The 25,969-nt window shown below is 42.6% G+C and overlaps 1 protein-coding gene across 4 annotated transcripts in view; it reads right to left on the reverse strand.

Moving 5' to 3' along the window:
- The window catches only part of LOC126336762 (microsomal triacylglycerol transfer protein), a 189,758-nt gene that overhangs the window by 108,552 nt on the left and 55,237 nt on the right, over positions 1 to 25,969 (reverse strand). For 2 of the 4 annotated variants that reach the window (XM_050000768.1, XM_050000767.1), the window contains exon 2: positions 15,888 to 15,911. The exons of the other annotated variants lie outside the window; for them this stretch is intronic. In XM_050000768.1, the coding sequence (XP_049856725.1) occupies positions 15,888 to 15,911 (24 nt within the window). The remainder of the gene's footprint in view (positions 1 to 15,887; positions 15,912 to 25,969) is intronic. 4 annotated transcript variants of the gene reach the window in all.

Here is a 25,969-nt window from a genome sequence, read left to right on the forward strand (position 1 = left end):
CATTTCCTCGCCGTCCTCTGTCCAATGGCGTTATCCCCATACAAAGCGCAAATGTTTCTGGCTGCATCCGCTACTGTCGCCCCTCTATTGAACTCAAACAGAAGAATACGTTGGAAATGTTCCGATTTCTCCTCTTGGCACTCCATTTTCTAGTACCCACAGCTCCAATCACTATCTCCAAATAACAAAATGTAAACTCAAATAGTGTCAGTGAACTCCAAGTAAAAAATGACAATCGCTAAATAAACCCATAGCAAGCGGAATACCAACATGCAAAACAGAAAGGGTACAAACTTATGAATCAACCCGGCCATCCGAAGCGACCTAAAGTCGAATGAGTACGTGAAACAAACCGTAAGAAAATCAGATGCCAGATGAAGTATCCTAAGGATATTCATTGTTTTACATAAAACTGGAATGAATGTGTAAAGAATAAGTAAAAGTACACCGGTAAATTATATAGTTAGATTTGTCGACGTCTGGATCGTACCCGAGTTCTTAAGCGATACAGTGGAACTGTCACCGAATTTTGCACAAGTTTTGAAAGAGTTCTTTTTTTCATTTTAGAAACTTTGAACTTTCAATATACTAGACTGAAGTGCTCGCAGGTCGCAGATTGGAAAGAGACTAGAAAGATATTTTCTTCGTGGCGTCGTGTTGCAGATAGGCAATAAACTTAGGGTTTTTGGGCGGCACGCTTAGCAGCTGCAGATCGACATCACTTTAAGTAGACAACACTGGGAGTATAGTTCCTTCCTACGTATTAGAGCAACGTTGTGTCCTTCCTGAAATGCTTGCATTCATTATTACAGATATTCTGCGTGATTCAGTTGAGAATGTACAGTTCCTGAGAATACATTTCAAACGTCCTTGTATAACGTGACCAGACGTCCCGATTAAACGGGGACAGTTTAGATTTTTTTGAATCCACTCCCCTTATGCCCATCGGGTTCTGCCAGGACGCCTAAATTTTCTGGTTTCTAGAAAACATAACAAATTCTCGGTCATTCGAGGTTTCAACAAGAAACTTTATATATATATATATTTCTAGCACTGTAAACGTAACTATACTTTATTTCAATATCGTACCCCAAATTTAACATACCATGTTAGGTTTTTACACAGACAGGCATCAATTTTTCACGCAGCAGTATTGAAGGTTGAACAGTATGCGACAGTTGTAGAGGTTGGAGCAGCTCTTTGTGATTTAAGAATGAATATGACAGAAAAACGAAAAACCAGATTCATGCCCCAAATTATAAGAAGTGCTTTGCGAATTTTATGATAACAGTGCACAATACAGTGAGCAGCTGTCGGATCATTTTAATGTCTCTCCAGACTACAAATAAGTCCTTTTGAACTTGTTGTTGTTGTGGTCTTCAGTCCCGAGACTGGTTTGATGCTCTCTATCCTGTGCAAGCTTCTTCATCTCCCAGTAGCTACTGCAACCTACATCCTTCTGAATCCGCTTAGTGTATTCATCTCTTGGTCTCCCTCTACGATTTTTACCCTCCACGCTTCCCTCCAGTACTAAATTGGTGATCCCTTGATGCCTCAGAACGTGTCCTACCAACCGGTCCCTTCTTCTTGTCAAGTTGTGCCACAAACTCCTCTTCTCCCCAATTCTATTCAATACCTCCTCATTAGTTATGTGATCTACCCATCTAATCTTCAGCATTCTTCTGTAGCACCACATTTCGAAAGCTTCTATTCTCTTCTTGTCCAAACAATTTATTGTCCATGTTTCACTTCCATACATGGCTACACTCCATACAAATACTTTCAGAAACGACTTCCTGACACTTAAACCTATGCTCGATGTTAACAAATTTCTTCAGAAACGCTTTCCTTGCCCTTGGCAGTCTACATTTTATATCCTCTCTTCTTCGACCATCATCAGTTATTTTGCTCCCCAAATAGCAACACTCCTTTACTACTGTCAGTGTCTCATTTCCTAATCTAATTCCCTCAGCATCACCGGATTTAATTCGACTACATTCCATTATCCTCGTTTTGCTTTTGTTGATCTTCATCTTATATACTCCTCTCAAGACACGGTCCATTCCATTCAACTGCTCTTCCAAGTCCTTTGTTGACTCTGACAGAATTACAATGTCATCGGCGAACCTCAAAGTTTTTATTTCTTCTCCATGGATTTTAATACCTACTCCGAATTTTTCTTTTGTGTCCTTCACTGCTTGCTCAATATACAGATTGAGTAACATCGGGGAGAGGCTACAACCCTGTCTCACTCCCTTCCCAACCACTGCTTCCCTTTCATGTCCCTCGACTCTTACAGCTGCCATCTGGTTTTTGTACAAATTGTAAATAGCCTTTCGCTCCTTGTATTTTACCCCTGCCACCCTCAGAATTTGAAAGAGAGTAATCCAGTCAACAAATGCTAGAAACGTAGTTTTGCCTTTCTTTAACCTAGCTTCTAAGATAAATCGTGGGGTCAGTATTGCCTCACGCGTTCCAGTATTTCTATGTAATCAAAACTGATCTTCCCCAAGGTCGGCTTCTACCAGTTTCTCCAATCGTCTGTAAAGAATTCGCGTTAGTATTTTGCAGCTGTGACTTATTAAACTGATAGTTCGGTAATTTTCACATCTGTCAACACTTGCTTTCTTTGGGATTGGAATTATTATATTCTTCTTGAAGTCTGAGGGTATTTTGCCTGTCTCATACATCTTGCTCACCAGATGGTAGAGTTTTGTCATGACTGGATCTCCCAAGGCCGTCAGTAGTTCTAATGGAATGTTGTCTATTCCCGGGGTCTTGTTTCGACTCAGGTCTTTTAGTGCTCTGTCAAACTCTTCACGCAGTATCGTATCTCCCATTTCATCTTCATCTACATCCTCTTCCATTTCCATAATATTGTCCTCAAGTACGTCGCCCTTATATAGACCCTCTATATACTTCTTCCACCTTTCTGCTTTCCCTTCTTTGCTTAGAACTGAGTTATAAAAGCTGTGTGTAGCTACCTAAGCAAGTGTTGTGTCCTGTTTACTGACTTCTAAGATTAAAGTGCGTTGTACAGTAATTATGAATATACCTATGTTTGTTGTATTATCATTTGTTGTCTAATATTATTTCGTTGTAAGCTTTAATAATCTATAACAATTACAGAGCATAATTGCATTCCAGCAGTGATCAGTAATAAAATTGGTCCCCGCTTCGACTTACCTTAGGGTGACCAGATTTGCAAAATCAGAATGTGGGACCCAAATTAGAAGTTGAAATGAACAAACATTTTGTGGAAAACGTTTGTTAATACCATTGTAGATTTTTGTTAAACTCCTTGGTTTATGCTACAACTACATAGATCATCGTACCATTTTCTTAAAATTCGCTCTAAAACGGGTATCAAAATACCTTGCATTACTAATCGAGTAAATATTTTATCACTTTGTTGTTGTAACGTGCAAACACATTATATGGCTTTAATGTAACGATTCCTTTAACTAGGTTAGAAAATGATTATAACATGGGTTACTTATTTTTAGATTTAAACTGTGCTAGACGTTTCGCCGTGGGTAGTTTTTGAAAAATCTTTGTCGTTATATTTTGCCCAAGAATGTGTGTGAGTTTGATATTTTCAAACGGAATTTTATAAAAATCAACATATGAAGCATCCTGAAAATGAATCTTAGCTGTAACCAATTCCTTAATGGGTTCAGTACTAAACCTCTTCTTTTCATCAATCCATAGATCACTTGTGATCGAGAATACGCTTTCTGCAGTAGCATTAGTGCAAGGTAGAACTAGCACAAACGCAATAATGAGCTGCAAATGCTTCCATCATCTATCATGACATGTAAGGAAGTTGAAAATGATAGACCTCGTTCAGTTTGGGTTTAATCAAGGAGTATATTTTCTTTATTCTTTGGGTATGAACAAATTTCTTCTTCATCTGGTTATGCCACACGTTACTTAAAAACATGCTATTTCAAAATATACGGTACAGTTAACGAAAAACGGAACAATATACGTCCCGTACGTACTTTGTCGGGACAACGGAATACTTAGCTAAATAAGGGGACCATCCCGTAAAATACGAGACGTCTGGTCACCCTGTCTTACCTTATAACGAAAAAGAAGTTTCGAGCATAAACAACTGTGGCAGTGTTTCGACCTTTCGTGTATTTGCGAAGCACATCTAATATAAAAGTTTACTATACACGAACACTGTGGTAACAGAACAGCCGCAGGCGAATTAGTTTACGTGTCGGCGCTCACCGCCAACGACGACTACGTAACACACGGTAAACGTTTAACGCTCGCTGTCACATCGTTACGCGGGCGACCTTTGTGAAATTGCTTCCGCTGCCGGCAGAACTATTCAGTGGCCGCTGCATAAAAGCCCAACCAAGCCTTTGTCAGTTATTGTTTGCAGTTTATCATGAGGACATCTCCTCCGACTGCCCGTGGCTGCTTGCTCACTAGCGGCACTGTGTGGGCTTTGTCCCACTTAACCGTGTCCGTGCGTGACGCTGTTGGTCGGATGCTGCTCCAATGCGCCAAGCTGCTGCGTGTGTTTCTCCAGGATGCGATGGAAAGGAAAGTCCTGACGCACAAGGCAGGAATGCGGGTGTGTCATCACTCCGTCCATGCCTGTTATCTTCCTTGTATTGGACGTTACAGCAGGAAAAGAACTAGCGCCAGAACGTCAGAGTGAACATTTCGAAAGGAAAACCGGCGTACAAACAATTCTACATATACAGCTTTGTCGTAATCAATACCGGAAAAAGGCATGGGTGAAAGTATACGATAATAGATTTAAGAACGTTCTAGTAAACACCGATAGGCTGCTGAAACGTTTGTGAGATAACTGCAGGTATGTGGTTACGATCCACAATTGTTCTCGTCTTCCGTCCGAATACTGGTTTGATACATTTCTCCATGCCGACAGCAAAGTAAATTGCGTCAGTCATCCAGGCTGTTGCCCCTGCGTCTACTGAAAATGCTATTGTCCCCTCCCACTCCCCTTCAGGATCCATACATAGGTTATTCTGGCCTCTCATCTGAGACCCCGCCGTTGTAGTTACTTCTACGTTGTAGCTTTCTGTACCGATGAAGCACGCAAGTTACCCACCTCGGCGAAGTCCTCGGTACAAGGGTGGTGGAAGTCACTGACTTCGGTCTGGAACAATGTCCCAGTTAGAACAAATGTATTTGAAAAGTAAATGTTCCGATTAAGTTCTCATCTAATTGGGCCGTCTACCAAACATAATTTTGATAATAAGCAGCCTGTATAGAAACACAAATTTTATCATAGACATACTGCAGTTAAAAGAAGAGAACGGATTCAAGTAAATAAAGGACGAAGAAAAGAGTGCAGCTTATCACGCACTCGTTTTAAAATGTACACTCACAATATTTTAAAGTAATGAAAAATGTTTCTAGATCCAGGAATTCAATTATAAAACAGTGACCATTCAAACACTCGTCCATTTATCGACGATCAAATAATGATTATAGAATATTAGACACACTTAAAGAAAGCCATGCATCTTTTAAGTAATCTCTTTAAATCTTATAACTTTAAAATCTCAACTAATAATTAATGCTTTTAGAGGTAATGATCTAGTCAGATCAGAGAGTGCGGTAGAACACAACATTTTAGAACAAGTATCGAATTTTAAAAGTCTTGGCTGCGACGTAAATTTACAAGCATTCAGCAAAAGATAGAAAATTTCAAGCTCTTTTTGACACCACTGAAAGAACTTTTAAAAAGGAAGTAAGGAAAGAAACGAGTAATAAAAATTTTTAAAATAGTGGTTTTACCCACGTTGCTTTATGGCAGCGAAACCTGGGTGCCGACTTAAAGCCAACTGGATAAAATACAGCCGGCAAAAATAAGACTTTTAAGCAGTGTGTAAGGATGTTCGAGAGTGTATAGGGTATGAAATTAAAATATTAGGAAAGAATTACTTATTGAATCAATACACAATCAAACATTAAATAATAGAAACGAACCAATCACTTACAAAGAGTAGAAAATGCCAGACTTCCCAAGGTAGTGTTGTGTAACATTTCTGGCACTACAGTCATCATATTTAGCTACAAGAAGCTCTTCTTAGAGTAGTTTATAAGACAGCGGTGGTCAGATGAAGTAATGTGGTGTGAGGTACCTGTGACAGATGGTTTATTCTGTACGTGGGTGGTGAGGAAGACCGCCTATATTGTGGTCCTTCTCCGCGGTTGGCTGTTATGTTCGGAAGTAGCGCACCAAAAAGATAAACTTCTGTTATGAATATTAAACAAAAAAACCGTGAATTTACTTGCATTTCATATAGAAGTATCTCTCAATAGCAGGCTATCATTCCATTATTTCAAAAGTGTTGATTGCCAGAAAAATAATAAATAATTGCTAAACGAAAAGGCAGACGAAGCACTTCGGAGATCTTCGGGTTGCGCGTGACTTGGATGGCGGATGAGATGGTTCAGCTGTAAAATCAAGCTGGTTTGGCAGTCTCGGAGGACAGACATGTTGAATGCCGCCGTCGATATCAGTTAAGACGTAATTAGACATCTCTGGTTTGTAAACGTAATAACTCCATTGGCGGTGTCAAAGAACAGAGATGTCTCCCGCGGTCTATACCGCTTAAGACCTTAATTAGCAATCTCTGGTTCTTTGGACACACAACTGAGAACTAGTTTGATAGTAATTACGCAGACACGCAGTTTATTCTCTGTGAAAGTGTGAAGAATGGAAATTATTTGTGATTTGTAAAGTGGACTATAATTGTGCAGTTTCTCGTATTCTGTTAATAAGATAAGAGACTGGAAAACCGTTTAAACAAACCTATTGAAAATTTAATTATTTTTACAATATCAGCTCCTTGCTCGTAGTTTATTGCCGGCCGCTGTGGCCGATCGGTACTAGGAGCTTCAGTCCGGAACCACGCGAATGCCACGGTCGCAGGTTCGAATCCTGCCTCGGGCATGGATGTGTGTGATGTCCTTTAGGTTAGTTACGTTTAAGTAGTTCTAAGTTCTAGGGGACTGATGACCTCAGATGTTAAGTCCCACAGTGCTCAGAGACATTCGAACCATTTTTGAAGTAGTTTATTACAGCCTGAAGATAATGGGTTCACGATCTAAGAATTTTTTTTCTGCGCATGGTCAGCAACTATACAGACTGCAGGTTGATGAACATTATGCAGAACTTATGCATTCTACTCAGGGTGGTGGAAGTAACTAGGTACCTTGCGTAACCTGCAATTTTAGTACAGACGAGATTAGTGAAAAGTCATCTTTGGTAACAAATAGGAGGTATGAAGGGAGGAAATTTTCGAGGAAAAGGATTTATTATACATAAATAAATCCATTTCGCTGCCAGTCTCTCTTTCACTTGCCATAGTTGATTACGTGTCAAAGTGAAACAGAGATCGAGGACGACGGAGGACATGCAACAGACAACCAAGAAGCCGTAATAGGCAAGAATGCCTAATCCATGATGTGAATAAGATGAGGGAGAAGAAGCAGAAGAAGAAGAAGATCTGACGTAAATCCATATACTGTTCATGAGGGAACACATCACCATCGTTTCTCATTGAAACTGTGGTTAGAGGAACTAAGTGCGCGTTTCATCGGGGGACACATTCTTCCAATAAAACTTGATAGCCTTTTCTGACAAGTTTTTCCTATATTTGGAGCCCAAGAAATTGTTACTTAGGTCCTCATCTTCACACTGGTCCAGCAGAGGAGTTGATATGATTTTGATGTGATGGAAGTCTTTCAATCCAGCGTGACTGAAAATCAATCATGTGGAATGCAATGACTAAGAATCCACATTCACAAGTGAGCTCTCTGTACCAAGGTCTTGTTGGTATTATTGGTTCTACACTCAAGCGCAAAAGAAACTGCTATAGGCATGCGTATTCAGATATAGAGGTATGTAAACAGGCAGAATACGGAGCTGCGGTCGGCAACACTTACATAAGACAACAAGTGTCTGCGCAGTTGTTAGATCGGTTATTGCTGCTATAATGCCAGGTTATTAAAATTAAAGTGAGTTTGCACGTGGTGTTATAGTCGGCGCACGAGCGATGGTACACAGCATCTCCGAGGTAGGCCTATCTCTTAGGTAGCGCTGAAGTGGGGATTTTCCCGCACGACGATTTTACAAGTGTACTGTGAACATCCGGAATCCAGTAAAACATAAAATCTCCGAAATCGCTGCGGCCGGAAAAAGATCCTGCAAAAACAGGACTAACAACGACTGAAGAGAATTGTTCAACGTGACAGAAGTGCAACCCTTCCTCAAATTGCTGCAGATTTCAGTGCTGGGCCATCAACATGTGTCAGCGTGCGAACTATTCAACGAAACATCATCGATATGGGCTTTCGGAGACGAAGGCCCACTCGTGTGCTTTACACCTCGCCTGGGTCCGTCAGCATCGACATTGGACTGTTGGTGACTGGCAACATGTTGCCTGGTCGGAAGAGTCTCGTGTCAAATCGTATCGAGCGGATGGACGTGTACGGGTATGAAGACAACCTCATCAATCGATGGACTCTGCATGTCAGCAGGGGACTGTTCAAGCTGGTGGAGGTTCTGTAATGGTGTGTGCAGTTGGGGTGATATGGGACCCCTAATAAGTCTAGATACGACTCTGACAGGTGACATGTAAGTAAATCTGATCACCTGCATCCTTTCATGTCCATTGCACATTCCAACGAACTTGGGCAGTTCCAGCATGACAATGCGACACCCCACGCGTCCAGAATTGCTACATAGTGGCTCTAGGAACACTTCTGAGTTTAAACACTTCCACTGACCACCAGACTCCCGAGTAATGAACATTATTGAGCATATCTGGGATTCCTTGCAACGTGTTGTCCAGAAGAAATGTCCACTCCCTCGTACTCTTACTGATTTATGGACAGCCCTGCAGGATTCATGGTTTCAGTTCCCTCCAGCACTGCTTCAGACATTAATCGAGTCCATGACACGTCGTGCTGTGGCACTTCTGCGTGTTCGTGTGGGCCCAACACGGTATTAGGCAGGTGTACCAGTTTCTTCGGCTCTTCAGTATATCATTCCTTAGTGTCTTCCTGTGAGAATCTCCATTTTCCCCCACTCTTATCTCATGAGATGCTTTATTTTGTGGATAAAATCTTCCAGTGGCACTAGTCGTGTTTTCCTTTTCCACTATAAATAGCTTTATTCAAAATGGCTCGGAGCACTATGGGACTTAACATCGATGGTCATCAGTCCCCTAGAACTTAGAACTACTTAAACCTAACTAACCTAAGGACATCACACAACACCCAGCCAGCACGAGGCAGAGAAAATCCCTGACCCCGCCGGGAATCGAACCCGGGAACCCGGGCGTGGGAAGCGCGAACGCTACCGCACGACCACGAGATGCGGGCAAATAGCTTTATTCTCGAGAGTATCAGCTATTTCATTGCCTAGCTTTTTGATACGCGCATTTATCCAACAAATTATCATTGATCTCCCTTTGATGATGGTGTCTGGTTTGTGGGGCGCTCAACTACGCGGTTTTCAGCACCCATACTAATTCCCAACATTGCTCAGCCCAATCTCGCCACTTTCGTGAATGATGATTAAATGATGAGGACAACACAAACACCCAATCATCTCGAGGCAGGTGAAACTCCCTGACCCCGCAGGGAATCGAATCCGGGACCCCGTGCTGGGGAAGCGAGAACGCGACCGCGAGACCACAAGCTGCGGACTGATCTCCCTTTATAGTCAGCTGACAATTATTTGCCGCTATCAAGCACATTATTGAATGGTTTGACCATCCCTTCCACACGTTTTTTTTTTTATCAATGTGATTGCTGATTTAATGTCAGGCAGAATGGCGACTTGTTTCTTTACTAATAAGTGGGCACATTTTATAGTCTTTAATATGGATGTAAGCTAATATATTATTCGAGCTTGCGGATGCTTTACTAATAACTCAGCGAACTCATTTCTATTTCTGCCTTTTGTATCAAACAAGATGTTGCAGAATTCCTGCTCAAACACTAACATCAGCTGGGCAGACAGATGCACATATATGAGGGTCAACTTCAAAATAATCTCTCGATGGGTAGATTCGCTCCCAGTGTGGTCTCCGTTCCTGTTTCTCAGCAGGAGACAGTGAGTGAATCTCATTAGGAGGATCGAACATCCCTGGGGAGTTGAGCACTTTTGCAAACTGGGGCAATGGTCCGCCCCGTGATTTTGTACGGTAAAGCCAGAGTCTGTCCCCACTCATGGCAGAGACTGCAGCCCTAGAGAATAACGTTGTTGCCTTTTCTGTAGGAATACCAAAAAAACCGGATACCGTGGCGCCACCCAACCGGCGTGAGAGAGTCAGCTGCTTCGGCTCCAAAATTTTGGTGTATCCAACTAAATGAGTCTTCCCCACCGCCATGCTTGGTGCACACAAGTTAACCAGTCCGTGGGACAATGCTCCACCCCAGAGCTAACCGTTTGTTTGTTAATGTACATTTTGCACGCCAATAGTGTGAAGTGTCTGCACCGTTCTCCGTTTTGAGATAAGCGACATTCTCGATGTCACATTAGCAACAGCACTGAGCCGCCCACTCCTTGTGGAGCTGTCTTGGACGCTTCTGAGGCCGGTCGTTGTGGATGAGCGGTTCTAGGCGCTTCAGTCTGGAACCGCGCGACCCCTACGGTCGCAGCTTCGAATCCTGCTTCGGGCATGGATGTGTGTGATGTCCTTACGTTACTTAGGTTTAAGTAGTTCTAAGTTCTAGGGGACTGATGACCTCAGATGTTAAGTCCCATAGTGTTCAGAGCCATTTGAACCATTCGCCGGCCGCGGTGGTCTCGCGGTTCTAGGCGCGCAGTCCGGAACCGTGCGACTGCTACGGTCGCAGGTTCGAATCCTGCCTCGGGTATGGATGTGTGTGATGTCCTTAGGTTAGTTAGGTTTAAGTAGTTCTAAGTTCTAGGGTACTGATGACCACAGCTGTTGAGTCCCATAGTGCTTAGAGCCACTTTGAACCATTTTTGAACACTTCTGAGTTGGGAGCGGAGAACGAATTTTCTGTACTTTTCGCCTCCCGGACGCTATGTGTTGCTGATTGGCGCATTCTGGCCGTTTTTGGGGAAATGTAGGAGTCACCATTGCTGTAGTGTGATCCATATTCCGAGCAGCTCGCAACTTACTTGGTGTGCCACACAACTCGTGTTGCGTGTCTCATCATAGTTTTTGGTGTCTTTTTATGTCGGAAACATTGAACTCGCGAGCTGACCAGATGAGGAAATCTTGCTGCGTTTTCTCCTTTCAGTCTTCAATACAATTTGGTACCTCCACACAATGTTAGCGCCATTTTGTGTAATTTCAATTGATATTTTAGAGAACTTTGCTCTCCATCAATTTCCGTGAACTGTATTCATCATAAATTGAAAATAAAATTTGTTACATTCACACTTGACTTAGATTTCAGGATTCCCTTATTGTCCTACACCTTTTCTATGGGCAGGTGATCCACAAACAACAAATATAGCTTATTGTTCACCTAAGTTTGTTGTTCTCAGTGCAATGGTGTTTTCATTGTATACAGTGGCCAAACACAACCAACGGCTGTTCGAAGTTAAAGAGAGATCCGCACCAAGTTTCAAAACCAACACTAATTGGAGTAGCAAGTGGAAGAAAGTTTTCGGACGTTATCCAGGAATGTTCCTTCGGAAATGGGCACACTTCATTGAGAATTTGCGGCCTAACGTGAAGAGATAACTCGTTACTATTAACTAACAGAGCATTTCTTGTGGTCGAAAAATAGCTTTAATACACGTTGTAATTTATCAAGCTTCTTTAATATGTTATCAGAGGTTGACCCAAAGGACAGACTCACATAGTCGAGATGCAGGTACATGAGGGCGCCGTAATTTCTGATGCTCGTCTCATCGTCGCGGCCCAGCTAGTGTCAGTTAATGCAAGGAGCACCTTAACAGCTGTTTTTCCTTACCTGTCCACTACTTTCTCTATGTGTCTGGACCAACTGAGTTTGTAGTCAATGTAAAGATTTAAATGTTTTCGTAGACTTTTCACACGAATACTTAATGGTCCCAGCCTCAATGTTATGATTCCGAAAGTTTATAACGATTAAAACTAAGCGCAGCGGATTTATTTGGAGAGGTTTCTAATCTACTGAGCTTCAGCCTTATGTTATTTAGCTTGATGCATCCCTCTGACGAGGCTGAGCTAGTCGTATAAACACAGGGCGTCAGAACAATGGAAAATCTTGCCTTCGTGGAGAATCAGTTTGTGCATGTCTGCTGTAAATATACACTGATTAGCCAGAACATTAGGTCCACCGACCTACCATCTATATAGACACGTCCAAGCGATAGCCGCCTAACCTGGCGAGATATGACTGCTAGTGAGACACATTCACGATGCACGTCCGTGTGTAGAATGGGGAAGGCTCACGATCTATCCGAGTTGACCGAGGGCAGATTCTGGTGGCCCGGAGGCTCAGCACAAGCATTTCGAATACTGCACGACTTGACCGGGTGTTCGAGGAGTGCTGTGGTGAGTACCTTTAACGCGTGGCGAAACCAAGGTGAAACCACGCCCAGACGCAGACTGGTTGGGCGGCCGCTCCTCGCTACAGGTGTCGCACGTCGTAAGCTGGACAGACTGGTAAAACAGGTCATGCGGCGAACTGTGGCGGAAATAACATCAGGGTACAGGTGTGTCTGAACAAACAGTTGACATTGGCAACTACAACTGAAGTGGGCGCAGTGGCAGAGCCTTGCATGGTCTGATGAATCCCGATCCTTTCTCTATCATGCCAACGGGAGGGCGCGAATCCGTCGCCTCCCAGGGGAAAAGCTCCTTGACACTTGTACTGCGGGAAGGAGATAAGCCGGCAGCGGCTCCATTGTGCCCTAGGGAGCATTCCAGTGGGCATCCATGAGTCCAGTGGAGCTCGTGAAGGGCACCATGACGGCCAAAAGCACGTACACTCCCTTGATGACGATCATGTTCGTCGGAGGCAGTGATATTTCCAACAAGAAAATGGACCATGTTACAAGGCCAGGAGTGTGATTGAGTGGTTCGGGGAACACAGCGGCGAGTTCTAGTTGATTTGATGCCCCCCCCCCCCCCCCCAAGTCATCAGATCTGACCCGACTGAACAAATCTAGGATTTGATTGAACATGGCGTCGGAGCTCATCGCCCCATCCCCGCAACTTACGGGAATTATGTGACTTGCATGCGCAGATGTGGTGTCAATGCCCTCCAGCAACCTACCAAGAACTCACTGGTTCCATGCCACGACGCGTCGTCGCAGCTGTTATCCTTGCCAAAGGTGGACATACCGGCTATAAGGTAAGGGGTCATAATGTTCTGACTGATAGGTATATTTAACAGTAATGGCGATAGAGTTGGTCCATGTGGTAGGGTTTACTAGTTTCCTCAGGACCAATAGCTTTGCTGTTGCATTAAAGTTTGACTTTTGACTGAGAAATGGAAAACCCACTGCATAATGTGCCCTGATGTACGAAATGTAGATGGCGTTACTGCACGTGCTATGTACGGTTACTCTGAAATACTATCTCCTTACCGAAGTATGTACAACACCTCATATCTGCTACACTTTTGTTAAATGCTGCCTTTGTGGAGTTGCAATTTTAGTGGCCAGCAGTGTATTTTGACAGATGAACTACCAGACGAGGATAATCGTATGAGTATTGTCTCTCCGGCGCGTTTGATGTGTACCGTGGCTCTGAAGTACGTATTGTGTGTGCGGCTGACTGCTCTGAAGAACTGCTAGAATCTGACGTCACCAGGTCGCGGCCTTAACGGTCGCCGGTGAGTGTTCCGCAAGGGAGATTTCCATATCGGGGCGACAGCGTAATTAACGCCAGTGTTCCTGATACTGTTCGCCAAGTCCTCAAACACAGTTTGCTTTATTCATATACGTTACTTGGCAAACAGCAGAAGCAGGTGGAGAGGTACATCCCGTCCCCTTAGATTTCTGAAAGGCATTCGACGCTGTACGAAGTTATCGTTTGATAATCAGTATACAGTCATATGGAGTGTCTTCACAGTTGTGCGATTGGCTCGATTAATTTTTGACTTCTGCATCTACATCTACATGATTACTCTGCAATTCACATTTAAGTGCTTGGCAGAGGGTTCATCGAACCACAATCATACTATCTCTCTGCCATTCCACTCCCGAACAGCGCGCGGGAAAAACGAACACCCAAAGCTTTCTGTTCGAGCTCTGATTTCTCTTATTTTATTTTGATGACCATTCCTACCTATGTAGGTTGGGTAGTTGTCTATCAGTCTGCAGAGTTTGATTCTGAAGCTTACTTCCATCTGAACGTTCATCGCAACATTGTGACTTATCATTTTCACGTTATATAGTAAATGGACGTATCCTTACGGCTCGCCGGCCGGAGTGGCCGAGCAGTTCTAGGCGCTACAGTCTGGAAACGCGCGACCGATACGGTCGGAGGTTCGAATCCTGCCTCGGGCATGGATGTGTGTGATGCCCTTAGCTTACTTAGGTTTAAGTAGTTCTAAGTTCTAGGGGACTGATGATCTCATCTGTTAAGTCCCATAGTGCTCAGAGCCATTTGACCACTTTTATGCCCTGGCTCGCCAGATCACCAGATTTGTCGCCAATTGAAAATGTTTGGGATATGGAGAAACGAGAGGTACAGCGCTGTGACCCAATGCCAGTCTACAGAGATGAGCTTTGGAACCACGTGAATGCAGCATGGATGGCTATGTCACAGTATGCCATTCGCGCGTTATACTCGTCGATGCCATCACGCATGGAACAAGTTATCAGCACCCGTGGTGGACTCTGTGCCTACTAGGCAACAAGACTCATGCTGAAGCGAGATGATTGAAACGTTAACCATTTCTGCAGAACGTAGTAATGCACACGTCCTGTGAATATGAAACTCCTACCTCTAGTCGTTCGAAGTGTTCTGTTCTTTCCTGAACAAGAACTGTATGATTCTGTTGACAGATGGCTACGTGAAACAACACAAAGTTCTTTGCAACATTCAGAGAAAGAAACTGTGTTTCAAGTGCGCTCTTATACGCATTCACACTGTCTTCTCGTTGTTGAAACTACTGCGAAATTAAAGATATCAGCTGTGGGCTACGATAGGCAACTGATTATACAGTTTTAATTATCACCCCGAAAAATTAAAATTACATGATTTACTTTTTGTTTGCTGATAATATATTTGAATTCCTAGTACATTCTGAAATCCGCGCGCCACCGTACCGTAGCACTCCGTTAGAGGATCCCATATAGTTTTATCAGTGGACTGTGTCATTTTGTTTTGGCTGCATTAGCAGAGTGCTTTAGCGCAGGGATTTCAATGTATAGGAGGCCTGTAAACCATGGACCAGATATAAATTAATTACGTAACTTAATTTTTTTCGAGGTCATATTTAAAACTTCATAACCACCTTTTATAATTTCATTTCATGAATCTCACGATAAAAATATGTTTGTACCGCTTAAGTAATTTAAAAAGAAATAGAACATTTGAGTTCAGGGACACGGCACGAAATGCCATTCGTCACTGTAGCTAGCTGATTCCGGCGTGCACACGCTGCTCGTGCTATCTTACAGTTTTAGCATAGATTGGTTCGAAGTCTTGTGATGATTGGTTTAGAGAATAACTTCAAGCAGCACCTTTCCCTGGCGAAATATTATTGCACCAACACCATGCTAGTCTTAAGCAAATGTCCCAGAATTTTATATTCGCATTATCCAGTGGCAATATCCCAGCTTATTTGCATTCAGCATGCATTTTCTTTCCGTCTTCTTGCCGTTAAGGGTTTTGAAACAATTTGTGGTTAGTAAAACAGACAGAAAAAATTATGTAGATGCATGCTAGGAAAAATCTTACCTGGCGCCATGTGGCACATTGGACCTAGAAATAAGAAACAAGACAGTCATTAGAATTTTGGTCCCTCCACCAGCAAAAAATTATTTCTGTGGCAAACATAAATTCGAGGAAAGAAGGCAATCGGAGAATCTGATCCCGTCCTTCGTCTCAAACTTGCGGTGCAAGATATCAGCCAGTTTATTTTCCCGACATTTTTTGTAATGTTACAGTTTACCTAATATGAGTGACAGAGACGCATACTGATTAATGCCAAAAATAATCGGACATTAAGTCTTTATTTGTCACACATGCAACGAAATGAAGGACAGAGGGAGGTACTACTCTTGGATGGAGAATCATCGTCAGATGTAGAAGTAACATCGCGTGTGCCGCAAGGAGGTGTGTTGAGACCATTACTGTTCATATTGTATATGACCTTACGGACAATATTAATAGTAACCTCAGACTTTTAGCAGATGATGCAGTTACCTGTACTGAAGTACTGTATGAATGAAGCTGCATAAATATTCAGCCAGGTCTTAAGATATCAAAGTGGTGTAAAGAGAGGCAATTTGCTTTAAATGTTCAGAGATATAAAACTGTGTGATTCATATAACGAAACAAAACGTAGTATCCTACGGCTATAGTTGTGGCAAACTTAAATACGAGGAAAGAAGGCAATCGGACAATCGGATCCAACCCATCGTCTCAAAACTGCGGTGCAGAATATCAGCCGTTTTATTTTCCCTAAATTTCTCGTAAACGCACATCAGTTAGAACCGGCCATCTCATACAAATACCTGGACGTAACACTTCTAAGGGGTATGAAATGAAATGATATGTAGGGTTAGTCGTGGATAGAGCTGGTGGTAGAGTTCGGTTTATTGGTAGAATACTGGGGTAGTGCAATCAGTCTACAAAGGAGATTGCTTATAAATCACTCGTGCGACGCATTCTAGAATACTGTTCAATCTGTGGCAAGTAGGACTAACAGGGGATGTCGGAAGTGTACAGAGAAGGGCAGCACGAATGGTCACAGATTTGGTTAAGTCGTGGGAGAGTGTCACAGAGGTGTTGAATAAACTGAACTTGCAGACTCTTGAAGAAAGACATAAAATATCCCGAGAAAGCCTACTAACGAAGTTTTAAGAACTGGCTTTAAATTCTGAGTCTAGGAATGTATTACGACCTCCTACTTATCGCTCACATAGGGATCGTGAGGACAAGATCAGAATAATTAGAACACTGACAGAGGCATTCAAATGATCATTTTTCCCGTGCTCCATACATGAAAAGAACGGGAAGGAACGCTAATAGCCGGAACCATGAGATGAACATTTTGTCGTGTACTTCATGGTGGTTTGCAGAGTGTAGTTGTAGATGCACATGTACTTGCACCAAACATCATATACTAATATATCGGGGAATGAATCACCGATTTGCAGTGGAGTGTCGTATATTTTGAAATTTCTGCCAGATTTAAACTGTGTGCCGGACCAGGCTCGAACTGTGAACCTCCTCTTTTGTAGACAACGTTCTTGGGAACTTATCTATCCAGTCAACTTCCACGAACCCTTTTCACAGGCTCACGTCCGCCAGTATGTCTCTCCTAGTATCCAGACTTCACAGAAGTTTTTCCGTATTTTGCTGAACTACCATTCCTAAAAATACGAGTATAGCGGAAAAATTATTACGTACAGTCTAGGAGTTGTTTTTAGAATGAATCTTTTTATCGCAGCAGAGTATACGCTGTTTTAAAACTTCCTGGCCGCGCGGGATTAGCCGAGCGGTCTCAAGCGCTGCAGTCATGGAATGTGCGGCTGGTCCCGGCGGACGTTCGAGTCCTCCCTCGGGCATGGATGTGTGTGTTTGTCCTTAGGATAATTTAGGTTAAGTAGTGTGTAAGCTTAGGGACTAATTACCTTAGCAGTTAAGTCCCGTAAGAAAAAATAAATAAAAAAAGCTTCCTGGTTTACTAAAATTGTGTGCTGGATTGGGACTGGAAGTCGATAGATCCAGAGACAGCAAACGTGAATTTGGCTGCGGAAGGAAGCATGGAGATCCGGGGGAGAGTAGTAAAAATTGTGAGGGAGACCAACACTTGACTGTAGTAAACGGCAGCGTATGAATGTAGGTTCAGTAATTATGGAGAGAGAAAGAGGCTTCAATAGAATAGTCTAGAGTGGAGAGCTTCATCACACCAGTATTCGAATTGAGGCGTAGAATATCAACGTGCACACTCCATCACATAACGTGCTACTGGGGAATAGAAATGTAGATGTACGTGTAAATGAACTGATGGTGTACCATAATTTTAATGTCAGTGCTTTTTTCCGTGCCCGGAATTATGTTAACACCTCCTCAAAGGACTAACAAGCGAGGACGCCATTAGCCCGTCGCCGAGAATGGGGAAGGGTGCCGTGGTGCAAAGTCGTGACTGCTGCACTTCTGCCTCTGCGCGTCCTTCACTTTGGAGCCAACTGCGCCGGCCGACGACCCCGGGAAGTCAGGTGGGCGCTCGGCTCTGTACGTGACGTAAGTGAGCAAGCGGCTGTCCGATGCGGTCCGCCGAGAAAGCAACTGCTGGCGACGGCTGGCGAATCGCAAGCGGCAACGAATACAGCTGGCCATCACAAGGAGGGGGAGTAACTCGCCGTCCCGCCGGTCTCACGTTAGCTCATTACCATTTTGACAGAGGGCGACTCAGTTAAGATGTTCACCTCCACGTTTCCGGAACAGTTTAACATTACGTAATTGTATTTTCATCCAGTTAATGGTTGTTGTTGTTGTGGTCTTCAGTCCTGAGACTGATTTGATGCAGCTCTCCATGCTACTCTATCCTGTGCAAGCTTCTTCATCTCCCAGTACCTACTGCAACCTACATCCTTCTAAATCTGCTTAGTGCAGTCATCTCTTGGTCTCCCTCTACGATTTTTACACTCCACACTGTCCTCCAATGCTAAATTTGTGATCCCCTGATGCCTCAGAACATGTCCTACCAACCGGTCCCTTCTTCTTGTCAAGTTGTGCCACAAACTGCTCCCCAATTCTATTCAATACATCCTCATTAGTTATGTGATCTACCCATCTTATCTTCAGTATTCTTCTGTAGCACCACATTTCGAAAGCTTCTATTCTCTTCTTGTCTAAACTATTTATCGTCCATGTTTCACTTCCATACATGGCTACACTCCATACAAATACTTTCAGAAACGACTTCCTGACACTTAAATCGATGTTAACAAATTTCTCTTCTTCAGAAACGCTTTCCTTGCCATTGCCAGTCTACATTTTATATCCTCTCTACTTCGACCATCATCAGTTATTTTGCTCCCCAAATAGCAAAACTCCTTTACTACTTTAAGTGTCTCATTTCCTAATCCAATTCCCTCAGCATCACCCGATTTAATTCGACTACATTCCATCATCCTCGTTTTGCTTTTGTCGATGTTCATCTTATACCCTCCTTTCAAGACACTGTCCATTCCGTTCAGCTGCTCTTCCAGGTCCTTTGGTGTCTCTGACAGACGCTACAACCCTGTCTCCCTCCCTTCCCAACCACTGCTTCTAATGGTAAGACGTGAAATGCTTGTGTAAGAAGAGAGATAATAATTTATTTAACAGTAATAGATGCAATTTATATTTTCGCGTTTTTTATGTGAATCACGCTAAATAATGATGTACTGGGTGGTTACAATTAACAAGCAACTGCCTACGGAGGTCAAGTGTAGGCTGTAATTATCGTATACCAGCGAAACTTGGTAGATATGATAGTAGGTTAATGTGGAACCGATTTATGATCGAAAAATACTAGTACCAGTTTTGGCCATCAGGTGGAAATCTGGCCACAACATCTTGTCGACGTCTCCATTGCTCATATTGAACAAACTGTGTAAGCAGCGGTTAATAATAAAATCAACAGCACGCGCTACTCACTTGTTTGAACTTTTATGGGCCGGCCGTGGTGGCCTAGCGGTTCTATGCGCTACAGTCTGGAACCGCACGACCGCTACGGTCGCAAGTTCGAATCCTGCCTCGGGCATGGATGTGTGTGATGTCCTTAGGTTAGTTAGGTTCACGTAGTTCTAAGTTCTAAGGGACTGATGACCTCATAAGTTAAGTCCCATAGTGCTCAGAGCCATTTGAACCATTTTTTTGAACTTTTATATCCAAGTCCTGTTACTAATCCACTACTTCTATACATATTTCATGCATTCACGGCGCTGCGTGGACAACGATTGTATGAACTTCATGTAATAAAGTGAAAGCATTATGCATCATGTTTAATTCTTGTATAGAATTATGTACTGTTTTTTTTTTAAGATAATATCTGTTAGGCGAGTACTGAAACCGCCACAGACGATACTTATTAAATATCAAACAATGCTGAGAACATATGACAAGTATAAATAGTAATGACCGAACATTAATTTCTCTGTCGTCTTCTTGGAGTTAGGTAAGTAGGAAGAGCCTCTGACGTTATATTGTACGCTTGCGTAGGATTCTTTTGTCAAGATTGAGAGAAGAACGCCATTACGTACTCATTGTAAAGACATTTTTAGTTACTTAAATATTATTCGTGGTGCAGAGCTGCAGTACGAACGAACGAGCCGCTGCCGTGGCACATTCAACCTGCATTAAATGAAACCAATCATACCGCAAAGAAGCGTACAGGTAATAGTAAACTGAAATTATTTCTTTCAGCTTTCGGAATTGCAGAGCAGAGCAGCAGATGTTATGATGTGTCTTACGGGTTGACGCGGGCTGCGGATGATATATTATTAACAGTGCAAAAAGATAATTTACTTTATAACATAAAAGAAATCTTGCTGTGCGTAGTTCCTTTAATAGAAAGCCAGATCCAGAACAATAAGAACGTAATATAATTTGTTTTGTTGAAAATTAATGATCCAAAGAAAGTAACAGCACAGTATCCCTAAAAAGTATTTCGGGACTCTTTTCGTAGCAACATATTTTATTTCGCATATTAGTTGTTACGCGAGCAAAGACGAAGCGAATAGAGCCAGCGAAAATCTGTAGCTACCACGCTTATGAGAAACCATTGTTAAGAACACCGTGGCTTGTTTCTTCCTCTACACAGATGTTTGGAGTATGTAATGCTACAAGTGTACTTTTTTTTTTTTTTTGCTGTGGTAGAAGTGCAAGTAGCCTGTTTGTATGTTAGCAGCGCTACAGACTGTGTTAATATCGCTGACAGAGCTCTGCGCCCTCGGCGAGAGATTCTGTGGTTGGACGGACTAGCAATTAGCGAGTGGATACGGAAGTGTTTGGATGTGATTTTCTTAGTGCAGACTCTGTGTTGGTAGGACACGCAATGTAAAGTGAGATGAAATAATGTGTTTATAAGAAAACATGCAAGGAAATGTATGATGATGGATGTTATTGATGATGTTTGGGTAGTGGAATTATTGACAACTATATAATTTTTGGAACAGGATGTCACATGAATAAGGTTAAATTTTTTAAATACATTGTTTGCTCTTCAACAAAATCTTTCTTTCACTAATCATATGCCTACTAGTACTTGGAGTCAATAGTAGCTAGAATCTTTTTATTTAGCTGGGTGTTGTTGCTACTTGCTGTAATTGCTGCAGTTTGTATTATTAAGATTTTGTGTGAGGTAAGTGACTTATAAAAAATGAAAGGAGTTTCCACTCTCAGAATTCGTGATTTAAATGAGTTTAGGCAATTAACAGAGTAGGAGGTAGTTTCATGTTTCTTTAATTTCATATTTTTTTGGATTTGTATTATTGTTGGGATTTCTTGCAATTCAGGGCCACTCTTTTGTGTTAATTATTGGAAGTCATGTTGTCAATGTATAACAGTCACATTTCGTTGGGCTTGTATGTTGTGGATAATAAATGAGTAGGTTAAGTTTTAGTTGTCTTTGTCAGGGAAAATTCTGTAGGTCAGTGTTTAATGCAAAAAATAATTAACGAGTTAGTTTCACAAGTAACAGACGTATGTGAATGATTATATTAGTATATTTTTTATTTTATTTCTTGTTCTTCTTAAGGCTCCTGTGACTTTTTGTATTATGTTTAGCATTAGATAGGTTGAAAATGTCCAATGGGGTGAAATTACGTAATCGGTAAAACATGAAATAACGTGATTATTTAAAAATAAAACAGTCAATGTAGGTAAATGACTTCCGTCAAGAACTCAGTATCTTAGGCCGGCCGGTATGGCCGAGCGGTTCTAAGCGCTTCAGTTTCGAACCGCGTGACCACTACGGTCGCTGGTTCGAATCCTGCCTCAGGCATGGATGTGTGTGATGCCCCTAGGTTAGTTAGGTTTAACTAGTTGTAAGTTCTAGGGGACTGATGACCTCAGAAGTTAAGTCCCAGAGTGCTCAGAGCCATTTGAACCATTTTTCAGTATCTTATTTTTAGATGATTGCATCACAACCCATACATCAAGTAGTTAACCATCTCCACAAGGTTTTTTACTTCATCCCAGGAAAGACGAGGTGGCACAGTGGTCAGCACCCAGGACAGCCATTCCGGAGGCCGACGGTTCAAATCCGCATTCGGCCATCCTGATTTAGGTTTTCCGTTATTTCCCTAAAATTGGTCTCTTTGGAAGGGCACGGCCGATTTCCTTCCTTTAACCAACTCGAGCTTGGCTTCGTCTCAAAATGATCTGGGTGTCGACGGAACGTTAAAAACTAATCTACCTTGTCCCTTATAGCCACAGAGCGCTGTATCTTAGATGGACGACAAGAAGGAAAAACAGTTCTACGTTCATTACGACGACCAGGAACCAATAGTTTAGTGCGTCATCCAAACAGCGATGTGTTCGCCAGGGTAAGTCCAAATTGCGTCAGAACTGAATACGGGCAATAATTGATAAGTTTATGGTTAACTACGGAGATAGCTAGCAAGTAGAGTCAACTCCCACACAGCGTGCTCTGCAAATTCAAAGCACAGGAGACCACAAAAGAGATATATCTCTGAAATTATCTCATACAGATCTACTAATCTGATGTAAAAAAGTACAAACTAAAGCATCCAATTTATTTTTATGGAAACCACAACAGACACAGAAAGTAAAATAACACAGTTAAATAGAGCAAGATTTTAGCTACATACTGTAATTATTTCACATAGCCACCATAAATCATTGTGCACTTTTCCAAATACGAACAAAAGCCTGCGCACCGCCTTCGTGAAAACCTGAATCAGCTACTGTTTTACAGATGCAGAATCCTAGTATGGAAAATGTTGGCCACGTAGTCCATCTTTCATAGGCCCAGACAGATTGGAGTCTGATGGTGGGAAATTAAGTACGATGAATGTGGTGGGACAGTGTAATCGAATTTGGAAGCGAGTTCCACGGCTGAAAAACTGTTTCGGGGCTTGGCGTCATCGTGTTAGAGCGCAAGTGCTTCTTCTTTTTTTGGATGACTGGAAATTCTGACTTTTAGCTGAGTCAGCATCGTACTGTAGGTTTCCGAACTGACGGCGGCTTTATGCTCCAATACGTCGAAAGAACCACACCCTGCATATCCCATAAAGCTGCACACGTAACTTTACCTGCAGATGGTTGTGTCTTGAATTTCTTCTGTTTTTGAGAAATAGCATGATGCCACTCCATGAACAGTAGTTTGGATTCCGACTCGTAGTGGAGACACCCTACAGTCTCACCTTAGCGATGAAGGTGTTCAGAAAATTGTCACCTTCAGTCTGATATTTATACAGAAGGCCCCGACAAATTTCCATTCAGTGGTTTTGTGTGGTCTTGTGTAAGGATCCGTGGAACCTATCTGATACACATTTTACGATAACCGACGTTGCGTAACATATGGTATACGGTGTTACAGCCGACATTCGGCCGTTCACAGGATTTCTTGTTCGTAATCCGCCGATCGTCGCGGGCTACTTTATCGAGAAGCTGTTCATTATGAGGGATGGTAGCTGAGCAGTATTGACTGGGGTTTTGGCTAATTGTGGATATTCTTTTTACCACAACTAACACGCTGTACCCAGCGCCTCACGTTACTCGCGCCTGCTTTACTGTCTCCACACACCTTGAACACACCTCGATGGACTTAAGTTGGCTCAATTAGTTAAGATCCCATTTTGGAACACTCCCTTGCTTTCTCCGTCATAGGATAATGCAACCAACAGGACATTAGCCGGAAGATTAAAGAATTAACACTTCACCCACATAATCTGTCTCGCACACTCAAAGCCAACAATAGCAGGGGTCAGTTTTAGAATGAAACTCGTACCTAGTTCAGTCTGAAAAGAACGGAGTTGATGCCTGTATTTTGGCCGTTAATGATGTTGGCAAAATGTTGGTCTTCGTTTCATAAGTCCCTGGTTACTATTCGTCCAGATGAAAAGAGATTATAAATAACTGTAACAAGTCAAAAGTTGTGTAAGATGAAAAAAACTTCGGCGCCACATATACCAGTACTAAATTTAGACGGATAGTTGTGAAAGTAATTTGCAGCACTTGGTCAGCGTGAAGGCGCTGTCGCACGAAGGAGAAGCTCCAGAGATTATGGAGGTCAAGTGGTGCGCTAGGCGAATCAGGGCAAGCACACGTCAGGCTTGCAACTGCCAGTGGAATAAAAGTACGTGGGCGACTGCGCTACGACGTTCCGTCAGTATCTCTCTTCACACTTCGCAGAATTTCTCCTGCGTACCTTACGGTGGTAATACTCCAGGAAGAAAGGAACCTCCTTTAGACCCGTTGACAAACAGTGCGGTGGTAAGGGATTTCCCGGGCTGAGTTCTCATCCATTACTGAATTTTATCACTGATCGGACGTAGAATGGAAGTTGTAGAATTGATGTATATAGAATTATTCATTAGTTCCTGACGACTGCGTGAAACTACAAGACATACAAAAACATGGCACATATCATTGGACAGTGCATCTCTCCAAGTTTTGATTGGCAATACACGTCGTGGTGTAGTCGCAGAGCGCGCCACTAGAGCGCAGGTGTGCCGTAACATGGCGTACAGTGGAGTTGTGTTTGTATTCACACGGGTATAGCGAAACGAAACAATACTACACAACCTTAATACGTTTGTTTGCAAGGCCATCTCCTGCAGTAGCTGTTATATAATCATTTGTTACTAGTTAAAACTGTAGAGCCGGCACAAATCGCATGTAACTTTTTCTTAATTTTACACCAACGCGAGCATCTTCAAAACTCGCGTTACGTTGTGCTATACGAGATGCACTCCGAATATGTATTTGTGCATATTTTGGGATGACATCAAGTGTAAGCAGCTTAGGTTAAACTTAATCTTCATGATCAGCTTTAACTTCAGTCGAAAATACCTGTGGACATCTCCCCAGACCTGGCTTGGCGTAAATACAGCGAGCGTTGGCATTTGCCTACATGGGAACAGCGACCTTAGAAATTAAAAATGTATAGCCGCCACAAGTCACATGTAACTTTTTCTTTATTTTACATTTTACACTCGACCAACGCGAGCATCTTCAGAACTCCGCTGTCCTCGCGATGGGTTGTGCATTGCGAGACGTATTCCGATTACTATTATTATTATTGGTTTTTGTCTTAAGCTTGCTTCATTTTAAAAGCAGTTTTCAACAGACGCTTTTCGCTTTCATTTATCAAGTTCAGTGCCCAGTCTGGAAATATAATGTACATCTGCATCTACATCTACACAGATACTCCGCAAACCAGTTCTAAGGTGCGTGGCGGAGGGTACCCTGTAGTACTAGTTGTTTCCTTTCCTGTCCCACTCGCAAATAGAGCGATCGGTAAACAACTATCTACATGCCTCCGAATGAGCCCTAATTTCTCGTGTCTTATCTCCGTGATCCTTACTGACGATGTACGTTGGCAGCAGTAGAATCGTCTGGCAGGCAGCTTCAAACCCTTGTTGTCTAAATTATCTCAATAGTGTTGCTCGAAAAGAACGTTGCCTTCCCAGCAGGGATTCCCATCTGAGTTCCCGAAGCATCTCTGAGCGCTTATGTGTTGTTCTAAACTACTGGTAACAAATCTAGCAGCCCGCCTCTGAATTGTTTCGATTCAGTCGGACCTGGTACGGATCTCAAACAATCGAGCAGTACTCAAGAGTAGGTCACACGAGCCT

The sequence above is a fragment of the Schistocerca gregaria genome, chromosome 2, assembly GCF_023897955.1.
Source record: "Schistocerca gregaria isolate iqSchGreg1 chromosome 2, iqSchGreg1.2, whole genome shotgun sequence".
NCBI classification, from domain to species: domain Eukaryota; kingdom Metazoa; phylum Arthropoda; class Insecta; order Orthoptera; family Acrididae; genus Schistocerca; species Schistocerca gregaria.